This window comes from Wyeomyia smithii, chromosome 3, assembly GCF_029784165.1.
Source record: "Wyeomyia smithii strain HCP4-BCI-WySm-NY-G18 chromosome 3, ASM2978416v1, whole genome shotgun sequence".
NCBI lineage: Eukaryota > Metazoa > Arthropoda > Insecta > Diptera > Culicidae > Wyeomyia > Wyeomyia smithii.
Genome location: NC_073696.1, coordinates 87,603,251 through 87,616,124, shown reverse-complemented (window position 1 = coordinate 87,616,124; position 12,874 = coordinate 87,603,251). Strand labels below are relative to the sequence as shown.

Sequence of the window (12,874 nt, the reverse complement as noted above, 5' to 3'; positions counted from 1 at the left end):
ATTTCATTTGTTTACTTTTACTATAGCCTACTTCCGAACCGTCCAGTGCACCACCGACGCGCGTCCCGCCATCAGTCCCAGTAGAGAAGGAAACAGCAGTCGAAGCCAGGGAGTCACGCAATTCGGAACCACCCCCGCGAATCGAAGAACTGAACGTTAGTCGAAACGGTATTCTGAGTAAAGTTCGCAAAGAGGGCATCGTCTCCGAGAAAACTGAGCTAAAGAGCTCCCGAGAGATCGTTATTCCCAGCCATCCGAAGCCACGTGATGCCGAGGTACTGATCAAGAAAGCGATCACTGCCAATGAATTCCTGAACAATTTAATGGACGAGGAACGGCTGAAAGCCGTCACTGATGCGATGAGTGCCATGACGTTCCCTCCCAATAGCTACATCATAAAGGAGGGTGACATTGGTGCGCACTTCTTCGTGTCGGCCAACGGAACCTATGAGGTGGTGGTGGAGAACAAAGTCATAAAGTCCTTCGGGCGAGGTGTCGTATTCGGGGAGCTTGCCATTCTGTACAAAGCGAAACGGTTTGCGTCCATTCGGGTGACGACCGAAGCTAAAGTTTGGATGCTTGAGCGAAGAGTGTTTCAGAAGATTATGATGAAGAGCGGTCGAAAGGAACGAGAGGAGAATGTGAAGTTTTTGAGTACGGTGTCGATTCTGAAGGATCTGGAAATCGAGAAGCTGCACAAAATTTCCGATTTGCTAAAAAGGGTATGCGTTGATTATCCACATTTTTGTTAAATGGTTTTGAGAGTGTATTTTTCGGCAGGAATTTTACGCCACAGGTTCAACGATCATTCAACAAGGAGATCCGGGAGATAAATTTTACATAATTCGAGGTGGCAGCGTAAACGTCATTAAAACTGACCGAAATGGGGTCGATAAGCTGGTGGGTACCCTGCAAAGGGGAGCATACTTTGGCGAGCAGGCCCTGTTGCACGAAGATCGACGGTTGGCCAGCATAATTGCCAACCCTCCTGGTACCGAATGTCTAACGCTGAACAGAATGTAAGTTGAGGAAATACCAGAAGAAATGTTTTGGCTAAATATTTGTAGGATTTGAAGTCTACATTCAAAGTGTGATCATACAATTTATTTGGAAATATTTTTTCAGAGCCTTCAACGAATTTCTGGGAGGCTTGGAGAAACTGCGTGAAATAAAACTTTCAGATGATATGCCGCGAACTTCGGACAATCGAAAAATAGTTTCTGGTAAGTAACACTAAAACGGCATAGGTCTAATTTCTGTTATAAACCTGTTTTCTCTCAGTCTGAAAACAACAAAAATATATCCAAAGAATTTAACTATAATAAACTTTTGGATTATTGGGATGCACGAATTTCTATTAAACTATTTAATCGACGATTCCCATACCGGGAATCCAAAATCAAAATAATCTAGGAGCAATCAATATCAATATGTAACTTTCAATACAAGGTTTTGCAAGTTTCCCCGATGAAAACATTTATTTTTATATACTATTACTTGCTTTTTCATTCATTTGTTATGCTAGACATACCTTATACTGTTACAAAGCAAGGGTAAATAGAGCAACTGAAAAAACACAAAATAAGAAATAACAATAAGAAATAAAAAATAAGAAAAAAGAGATAAAAAATAAAAAATAAGAAATAGGAAATAAAAGATAAGAAAAAAGAGATGAGAAATAAGAAATAAGAAATAAGAAATATAAAATAAGAAATAAGAAATGAGAAATAAGAAATAAGAAATAAGAAATAAGAAATAAGAAATAAGAAATAAGAAATAAGAAATAAGAAATAAGAAATAAGAAATAAGAAATAAGAAATAAGAAATAAGAAATAAGAGATAAGAAATAAGAAATAAGAAATAAGAAATAAGAAATAAAAAATAAGAAATAAGAAATAAGAAATAAGAAATAAGAAATAAGAAATAAGAAATAAGAAATAAGAAATAAGAAATAAGAAATAAGAAATAAGAAATTAGAAATAAGAAATAAGAAATAAGAAATAAGAAATAAGAAATAAGAAATAAGAAATAAGAAATAAGAAATAAGAAATAAGAAATAAGAAATAAGAAATAAGAAATAAGAAATAAGAAATAAGAAATAAGAAATAAGAAATAAGAAATAAGAAATAAGAAATAAGAAATAAGAAATGAGAAATGAGAAATAAGAAATAAGAAATAAGAAATAAGAAATAAGAAATAAGAAATAAGAAATAAGAAATAAGAAATAAGAAATAAGAAATAAGAAATAAGAAATAAGAAATAAAAAATAAAAAATAAGAAATAAGAAATAAGAAATAAGAAATAAGAAATAAGAAATAAGAAATAAGAAATAAGAAATAAGAAATAAGAAATAAGAAATAAGAAATAAGAAATAAGAAATAAGAAATAAGAAATAAGAAATAAGAAATAAGGAATAATAAATAAGAAATAAGAAATAAGAAATAAGAAATAAGAAATAAGAAATAAGAAATAAGAAATAAGAAATAAGAAATAAGAAATAAGAAATAAGAAATAAGAAATAAGAAATAAGAAATAAGAAATAAGAAATAAGAAATAAGAAATAAGAAATAAGAAATAAGAAATAAGAAATAAGAAATAAGAAATAAGAAATAAGAAATAAGAAATAAGAAATAAGAAATAAGAAATAAGAAATAAGAAATAAGAAATAAGAAATAAGAAATAAGAAATAAGAAATAAGAAATAAGAAATAAGAAATAAGAAATAAGAAATAAGAAATAAGAAATAAGAAATAAGAAATAAGGAATAAGGAATAATAAATAAGAAATAAGAAATAAGAAATAAGAAATAAGAAATAAAAAATTAGAAATAAGAAATAAGAAATAAGAAATAAGAAATAAGAAATAAGAAATAAGAAATAAGAAATAAGAAATAAGAAATAAGAAATAAGAAATAAGAAATAAGAAATAAGAAATAAGAAATAAGAAATAAGAAATAAGAAATAAGAAATAAGAAATAAGAAAAAAGAAATAAGAAATAAGAAATAAGAAATAAGAAATAAGAAATAAGAAATAAGAAATAAGAAATAAGAATTAAGATTTAAGAAATAAGATATATGAATTGGGAAATCAAAAAAGAGAAATAAGAAATAAGAAATAGAAAACAAAAAAAAATGAAATGAGAAAAAAGAAATAAGAAATAAGCAAAAAGAAAAGAAAAAAAATAGAAAGTAGAAAATAGAAAATAGAGAATAGAAAATAGAAAATAGAAGATAGAAAATAGAAAATAGGAAATAGAAAATAGAAAATAGAAAATAGAAAATAGAAAATAGAAAATAGAAAATAGAAAATAGAAAATAGAAAATAGAAAATAGAAAATAGAAAATAGAAAATAGCAAATAGAAACTGTGATGATTAGAAAATTATTTTTCTCAATTTTGAACTTTTCAATATTCTCAATTCCAAACTTCATGGTTGTTTAATGTTTTCAAAATCCATTCTGCTCTCTATATGAACCTCTAATTAAATTTTGGTGTCTCATGGTTATCTCACGCAAGCTTGTAAACTGACAGGTTTTGGCCTTTTTTAAGATGGCATATATTTTTTTCGAATAAATATCTCTTTATTCGTCAAATTTGTGATATTTTTTAGCATTTCATGTATTTCTGTTTCTGCAAGCTATATATCATCATGCGTCATCAATGAGTTTTTTTAGATTTACCTTGCCGAAAATATCACACTCTTTCTGGGATAAGCAGCTCAAGTTTGTGACTTATCTTTATTTAGCCTATTTTTCCAGATGTGCTCATAAGGTTTTACAAACAAACAAACCTCATTAAAACGATGCCACATTTCGTTGGATTCGTTTCATTTCTTTCGCTTAGCATATGAACATTACCGCTTGCCATTTTATAAAAAATTAAAGGGTATGTGCTTGAGTGCACAAACGTAGGCTTGACGTGGGACTATTGTGGGTGTAAAGATTTAATTCTGCCATAGCCATAGTATATAACACACACCAAACGTACAAACACCAAACACAACGACCCATGAACACTTCACAAAAAAACACATACACCTATCATAAACCATAGCATACAAACTAATAGGAAAAATAATTAACTTGTTGTCTATAAAAGTACGGATAAATGCATTTTTGCACACATATACACGTTATACACACACGCTATATACACACACTACTCACAAGCACACGCTCCTCAGACACACTCACGCACACACAAACATACATACACACACATACACACACACACATACACACACACCACTTACATACACACACACCACTTACATACACACACACCACTTACATACACACACACCACTTACATACACACACCACTTACATACACACGCCACTTACATACACACGCCACTTACACACATATTCACACACACGTCACTCACAACACACATTCACACACACACACACACTCACACACACACAGACACTCACACACACACTCACACACACACACACACACACACACACACTCTCACACACACACACACACACGCACACTCACACATACAAACATTAACACACACAAACATTAACACACACACATTCACACACACACATTTACACACACATACACACATTCACACACACACATACACACACTCACATACACACACATACACACATGCACACACATACACATACACACATACACACACATACACACATACACAAACATAAACACACATACACACACATACACACACACACATACTCAGATCGAAGAACTCAGATCGAAGGGAAGCCGAACTGTTCGCTTTGAAGGTCGACAAGGGAAAGAGCTTCTCTCTACTGACTGCTGCTGAATTGTCTTTTATTTTTAAAAATTGTTTACAGAGGTATAATTTATGACAGGATAATTGGTCAGCCCTAAAGGCTCGTCATCTTTGTTCGTAGTAGTGCATTTAGATTGTTTTTTTTTTTAAATTATCTTGAAGATTAATTTTACATCTTTGCCTTAATGGCACGGTAAGTTTATGAATTTAAATAAAATTGAATAACCTACCTAACTAATACTATCTTAAAAACTAAATTGACAAAGATCGAATTGCCTCGTGAATTGACCTCTGGCAAGCATCCCTGAATCTAGACAGAATTGCCTGTTTGCGCACCAAAAGTGTATCTAGGCCGGCTAGTTGGTGGATCTCAAAATTACGCGTTCTTGGAGGACTGTTAAGGATCATCCTTAGGATCTTATTTTGGATAACTTGTAATTTATCATGGTGATACTTGGCACAACTCTCCCAGATTGGCAAACCGTATTCTAATACTGGCAGGATAATCATTTTATGGACAGCAAGCTTGTTCTTCAGGGACAGTTTGGATTTTCTGTTTATCAGTGGGTATAGAGATTTAATTAGGATGTTGCCTTTGATTGATGTTTTTTCCACGTGTGATCTGAATATAAGCTTGCTGTCCAGAACAAGACCGAGGTATCCCACCTCTCTCGACCATTCGATGGGTGAATTATTAATTTTAAGCCTGACGTCGTCAGGCGAAACAAGTCGACGTGAGTTTGAGTGGGGGAATAAGATGGCCTGTGTTTTAGCCTCATCGATGCAAATCTTCCAGTTGTTGAAGTAGCCGGATAGAACATTCAGGCCTGCTTGAAGTTTTCTAGTCAGCGAACGGATCACTCGCCCTTTGTACATGATGGCAGTGTCGTCCGCGAACATGGACAGTACACCACCACCCGGAAGGGGAGGAACGTCTGACGTAAAGATGTTAAAGAGGATAGCACCCAAGAGGCTACCCTGGGGGACCCCAGCATCAACATTAAATGTATCAGACTGGGAGTTGTTCAAGCAGACCCTAAATGATCTACCCGACAGATAACTTTTGATGATTTTCACAAGGAAGATCGGGAAGTTGCACCGATGCAGCTTATAAACAAGACCATCGTGCCAGACGTTGTCAAACGCTTTCTCAACGTCCAACAACGCCATGGCAGTTGTTTTGGAAACAGACTTGTTCCGCCTGATAATGTTCGTTACCCGGGTGAGCTGGTGCACAGTGGAGTGCCCCTTCCTGAACCCAAATTGCTCTCTAAGGAAGATGTTGTTCTGATCAGCAAACTCTAGTATACGTCTCAGAATCAGTTTTTCGAATAATTTCGAAATAGTTGAAAGGAGTCTAATGGGCCGGTAGCTTTTAGCGTCAGTGGGATCGTTCCCAGGTTTATGGATGGGGATAACTTTGACGAGCTTCCAACGGGACGGGAATTAGCCAAGTTCCAAGCACTTATTGAAGATCTTTGCGAGGTGATGAAAGAAGTCAACGCTCAAATTTTTCAATTCGAGATTGACCACCCCATCGACAACCGTGGCCTTCATATTTTTACATGATTTGATGGCTGCCATTACCTCGTCTGCAGAAATTATAGATTTCTCTGGGACAACTAGAGGGGTCACATCGATTCTGGACATTGTAGCTGCCACATCGGGCTCAGAGGGGCTCACCAGGGTACGACCAAGATTGTGAGAATTTACGAAATGCTGGCCAAGTGCATTAGCTTTTTCAGCTGTTGTTATTAGCTGAACTTGGCCAGCTTGTTGATCAGAATGGGAGAGAGGAGGGACAGGTCTCGGCTTGTTTTTCAGAAGTTTAGTTAATTTACAGAAGGGGTTTGCACAATCTGGGAGAGAGCGAATATGACTTTCAAAGCTTTTGTTTCTGAGATCCACCAACCGGGCCTTAATGATTTTTTTAAGACGATAGCAGTAAAACTTTAAATGAGGCAGGCCAGTACGTTGATAATGGCGCCTAGTTGTGTTACGAAGTCTTATATAAGATTTAGTTGGGCTGTCTAGATTCAGGGTGTTACTCACCAGGTCAAAAGCAGGGATGTGTTGGTCACGGGCTAAGGATAGAGCCTCGTCGATGATCTGCAAGCACTGATCGATGTCGTCCGTGGATTCAAACTCGATGTTGTAGCGGATGTTGGCGTCGATGAACTGCTGGAACCGTGGCCAGTCAGCACGATGGTAGTTGCGACGACGAGCACGAAATCGATTGGCGGAGTAGCCCACTTCGGCCACCACTGGAAAGTGGTCGGAGCTCAGTTCCTGGTAGACGATCGGATTCGAAAGGTTTGCCATGTTGGTGATGAAAAAATCGATGGTCGAGTGGACACCAGAGCGACTCAACCGGGTGGGGGAGTCTGGGCTCAGGATGATGTACGTAGATGCTTGTAGGTCATTGTGGACGACTTTACCATTTGGATTGCTTCAAGTGTTGCCCCAGGCTTGATGTTTGGCATTGAGGTCACCAGCCAAGATGAAGTTTTGCCGATGTCTGGTAAGCTTGACGAGATCTTGTTTCAGATTAGAGGATGAATCGTTCCTTGAGCTGACTTGCGATGGACAGTAGGCGGCTATGATAATAATAGGGCCGACAGGGGTAGAAACCTCGACCCCAACCGCTTCGATGACTTTTAAGTTTAAACTGGGCAGCAGCTTACAGCAGATGTTCTTCCTCAACGCGATGGCTACGCCTCCACCCGCTGAGTGGGTACGATCGAGCCGAACAACTCGAAAGTCGGGGAGGTAGATGTTGACGCCAGGTTTTAGATGTGTCTCGGTGATGATAGCTACGTCGATATTCCGCTCGTTGAGGAAATCAGCGAATTCGATGGCTTTGCTCTTCAACGAGCAAGCGTTCCAGTTAGCGATGTTGATGCATTCACGGGCCATATTTGGTGAGGATGGAAACTGCTGCTTGCAGCTGTTCAGCTCTGGTTTGACAGGTGCGAAGGGCTACGAATGCTTCGGTCAGGAGATGCACGAACCCTTCTGTAGTGAGAAGGGAATCTGCGTTGTTTTCTTCGGCGTCTGTGCGGGTAAACTTCATTCCAGTGGCAGGAGTTGAAAGCCCTGGGAGCCCCGGGAGAGGCGAGGAACGGCTCGATGCTGCGACATCGGCAAACGAGGTTATAAGCCGATCATTCAGTGGGAGAGGTGGAAGCACTGGGATTGCACGTCGCGATGCGATGACTGGAAAATTTTGTTCGTTATTCACTGGCACTGGAACTTTTCTCCGACCGGGTTGGTTGTTGGTTGAGGCTCTTTTGCGGATCTCAATGAATTCCGCCCGCTTCGGGCAGGTACGACTGGTGGCCTTATGATCAGCTCCACAATTTGCGCAGACAGGATCGGCAGTTTCCATCAATTGGCAGGCGTCGGGTGCGTGCGTTTGTCCGCATTTGATGCAGCGGGAGGCCATATGGCAGTTTTTAGTCCCATGTCCAAACAACAGGCAATTGGAACATTGGGTCACATCTCGATGAACTGGTTTGTAGCGCTCCCAGGCTACAATGATGTGGAAAAGGGCACGAATGGACTGCAAATCCGCCAAACATGTTGAATTTTTCTCCAGATTGATGAGGTACAATTGGTCACGGTACTTCCGACTCTTGTTGTGGCGTGACATCTTATGGGTCTGTATTGGCTTGAGTCCATTTGCCTTCAGTTCCTCTAGCAGAGTGTCAATTTCCATGTCTGGAAGACCACGGAGAACAACCTTGAGCGGTTTTTCTGCTTCAATGTCATGGGAGAAATATTCCACCATACGCTGCTGCAGTATTACTTGTACCGCCTTGTAGTGATTCAATGCCGGAACCATCAGTTTGTAGCCAGTGCACATACGGATAGTGCATTTCAGTTCTTTTTCGATGTAGAAGACAATTGCTTCACGAAGACCTTCTGGAAATCCTTTCACATAGAAGGGTGGAATTTTCTCTTTTTTCACTATTTCGGGGTCCGTGGAGTTTTCCAAGACAGCAAATCTGTTGTTGGCCAACAGCTTCTTAGCCGCCGAGTCGGGGGCATTTCCAGGTCGAGGCCGTTTACCCGTACTAGAACCGGTTTTCGATTTACCCATGTCAGGGTTCACCGTAGCGTCGGTTTCCAACGCGAAAATAAAAACTTACGAACGAACGTACAAAGCGAACGGAGCGAAAATAAACAACTATACTGCTCAACACGCTAGCAGAGAATGAATCAATGATGAATGAGAGCTTCTCTCAACACGAAATGTCCTTTTATAGTGTCACTCAGTATGGGGAACTTGGGTGATTGGAGGAAGAACCAATCACGTGGAAGCATCTCTGCTTTCTTTCTTCGTCGTTTACGTTGGGTGATGAATGCGATGCCAATTGGCTGGTATTGCTAGCCAATAACTGAATGCGTGAAATCATTTCGTCTATGTTTTTGAAGTCTGTGCTAGGGAAATATACCAATCGTATGAAAAATGTATGTGGATATTCAACCTTCAAACTTTCCCGCAATTTTCACGGAGTAATAAGAAAATGGTAACTAAAATTATCATGTTTTACAAATCTTGTATGTTTTACCTTTCCAACGGTATATTAACTATTGAAATCGGAATAGTTGTTTGAGCGCGATTAGCATCTAAAATCTTCCATTCCGCCAACCAAAAACGTTACATGTTCAATCCAGTTTTCCCAGAATTTATGTTCTGATTTATGATGCTATGAATCTCATTGAAGTACGTAAATTAATCCAAATGTAAAATATTGTTTACCCGATGAGAGGAACAAATAATTTGAAATAAAATACTTTACACTTTCAAGCTTGGCTTGCAAAAACGTAACCAACCTGCAACCATTGCTGCTGGAGAGCCAGATTATTCCGGTTAGCACTTTGCAATTGAAACCCAGCTGGTTCTTAGCCTGTGACAATTTGAGACTAACGTTGCATCCAAATCATTTCCTCCCCATCGTTTAGAATATGAACATATCCAGTTGCATGACCTAACCTACATTGGGACGCTTGGTATCGGGGGTTTCGGACGGGTCGAGCTTGTGCAGTACCAGAGCCGGCAAACATTCGCCCTCAAATATCTCAAGAAGATCGAAATGGTTCGGCAACAGCAGCAAGAACACGCTTATAGCGAGAAGGACATCATGCTGAGCTGTAACAGTCCGTTTATCGTGCGGTAAGTTGCTTAGGGATATAGATACAGACACAGGTACGCAGGGTGTGGGTGGCAGTTCTGAAATGCTTTCGGAAGGTTTTGGAATGCAGAAAAATATTTCTCAATGGTTCCTGAATGGAATGGTTTGAACTGTGGGGCTTACATTTTTTGAATAAAGAATCCCATTTCGTTCAATTTACCTGCTTGTGCTGTAACCAACAATCATTCTGTTGAATGTTTTGAGCAAGGATAGTCATTAACTTGGTCATATATCCTCCTTCCAGACTGTACAAAACGTACCGCGATAAGAAGTATCTGTATTTTCTAATGGAAGCTTGCCTCGGTGGTGATGTATGGACCATTTTGCAGAAAAATAAATATTTCGACGAACGGACGGCCCGGTTTATGACTGGTTGTGTAGTAGAAGCATTCGAGTATCTACACAGTCGAAACATGATATATCGGGATCTGAAACCAGAAAATCTAATGCTAGACGAGAAAGGCTATATAAAGCTGGTAAATATGAAAGAAGGGAATTGTTTTGGATTTATCTTCATTCATAGTTTCAAAAATCTTTATCAGGTTGACTTCGGTTTCGCCAAGCGAATTGGGGCAAACCAGAAAACCTGGACCTTCGCCGGAACGCCCGAGTATGTGTCCCCGGAAATTATCCTCAACAAAGGACATGACCGAGCGGTTGACTATTGGGCCCTGGGGGTTTTCATTCACGAGCTGCTGGTTGGGAAGCCGCCCTTCCGGGGGAAAAATCACATGAAAACGTACAACGCCATCCTGCGAGGAATTGATATTATAGAGCTACCTTCACGTATCCCGAAAAAAGCGCAGGTGCTGATCAAAAGGCTCTGTCGGCAAACACCAGCGGAGCGACTGGGCTACGGGAAAAATGGCATTGCTGACATTAAAAACCACCCGTAAGTAATCCGGACTGGGAGCTTTTGTTTGCTGCTGCGTTAAACTCGCAGATTACCATAAAAATTAATTTTCTGAATCCGTATTTGCAGCTGGTTCGCAGGCTTCGAATGGCAACGGTTGAAGGATCGCACCCTGCTGGCACCGCTGGTCCGACCAATCCAGTCAGATACGGATCTGTCCAACTTCGACGAATACCCGAAGGACCTGGACGAGCCCCCGGATGAGACGTCCGGGTGGGATATTAATTTTTAATTCCAATTGAATCTATATGGAACTAATTAAAATTAATAAATACCACTGCTGTACGAGTGTATTTAATCACGTATTTATGTGCTTGTTTGCTTATTGCGAGTGCACTAAATGGCTCCTCCTGATGGTCATCTTCGTTTAAACAATTTCGGGTTTTAATTGTATCAGTACGGTAGGAACAAAAGAGTTGTTAAAAACCATTGCGTACCGGGTAGCGATGATAATTTATTGAGTTGCATTGCAGGCTTTCAGAGTTCATGGTTGTTTACTTTTGTGCTGAAAAGGGGGGATTATTTGTCTAAGGTTTCACGAGGAATTCTTTTTGGAAAATAATCAAGCGTCGTGTTGGAAAATATGTTGGAAAACAAAATCAACTTTTGAAAGAAACAAAAAAAAGAAACAATCAGAGAAAATATTTATTAGTGTTTATTTCGAAGAAATATTGGTGGCTGACTTTTGATTTATCCTGAAACGCTCAACAAACTTTTGCGAACTTTTTTGAAATGTAACTTCACCGTTTTATTCTTGAATTGAAAATCCCCTTATTTCTTCTGAATATTAATGTTAAGAAGAACAAAACCGTTTTTTGTGAAGAAAAAAAAAAACAAAACCGTTTTAGACAGCTTCATTGAACAGCGAACTTGAATTGTTAGGTGATATTATTTCGTGCTTGTTTTTTGCACCATAATTAAAAAAGAGTTTTTTTTATTTCATTTCAAAAAAATATAATCCATTTGTCATATACCTTTGGTTTAACCTTCAGATTGCTACCCGTCCACTCAGTACTTCTCACAGGGGCACTTGTAATGCTTGGCCGGCGCAGGTTGATGGTCATGATGACCCTGGCAAGGGGCAACGGAATGATGTGCCTTGCAACTGATCAGCAAATTATGGCCACACTTTACCGCTGGTGCCTTGGCTGGGTAGGTGTAAACCTTCGCCGGACCCGGTTGAACTTCATGGCTGTGATGCTTTCCGTAGTTCGGTTCGGGACGAGCGGCAACGATCGCGATGGCGACGGCAACGAGAGCGGCGATGAAAAGTTTCATTGTTCTGGTGGATCGATTGGATTTCTTCAGGGCACTGCTTGCTGAATAATGATGTTTGACCATTCGGAATGATGTTTTATACATGCGTTGGAAGTATCATCGACCAAATTGATTCCAGGTTGGGGACGTGACTTCTTCGACAATATTGAACCAATGTGCGTAGATTGGCTATGTCCGCTATTGGCGTGTGCAAACTCGCAAAAAATTGGCGGTAGCAGCAACAGTAATGCACAGTTTTTTGTGCGTTCTTTATCTATAACAGTAAACACACACGATGCGAAGGTCGGCAAATTTTGCCTTCCTCGTTCATTTGGTAGTCATATATCAGTTATCAACTAGTCATATTTGGTCAATGGATATCCAGCCGAACTTTATAAAAAATGAATCGAAATGGAATCTAAAATAAAAACGCTTCGATTGCTCTATTGACGATTTGTGATATACTGAATGTGTAGGTAATTCTTTTTAATTTAGATGTATTTTGCATCATGGTGAATTGTAAAAGTCTCGATAAACTGTTAAAGTTTGTGTGAGGTTTTGCACTTTGTTCGAGACAGATTTTACCCAAAAAATAATCATCTTCCTACTACCATTAGATTTGCAAATGTTGATAGCTTTCGAATTTAGGTTCACTTCGGATGCCCTGAAAATTTGTGTAATATGTATTCATTATATGACTTATACATTTTGAGCTTCGGTTTTTTTTTTTT

The 12,874-nt window shown here is 38.7% G+C and overlaps 1 protein-coding gene across 1 annotated transcript in view; it reads left to right on the top strand.

Moving 5' to 3' along the window:
- LOC129731819 (cGMP-dependent protein kinase 1) overlaps positions 1–11,382 on the top strand; it is a 36,279-nt gene extending 24,897 nt beyond the window's left edge. Inside the window, exons 3-9 of the mRNA XM_055692142.1 lie at positions 27–722; positions 781–1,019; positions 1,126–1,223; positions 9,744–9,954; positions 10,218–10,449; positions 10,516–10,865; positions 10,956–11,382. Of these exons, the coding sequence (XP_055548117.1) occupies positions 27–722; positions 781–1,019; positions 1,126–1,223; positions 9,744–9,954; positions 10,218–10,449; positions 10,516–10,865; positions 10,956–11,118 (1,989 nt within the window). The 3' untranslated portion in view covers positions 11,119–11,382. The remainder of the gene's footprint in view (positions 1–26; positions 723–780; positions 1,020–1,125; positions 1,224–9,743; positions 9,955–10,217; positions 10,450–10,515; positions 10,866–10,955) is intronic.
- The last annotated feature ends 1,492 nt before the right edge of the window (positions 11,383–12,874 follow it).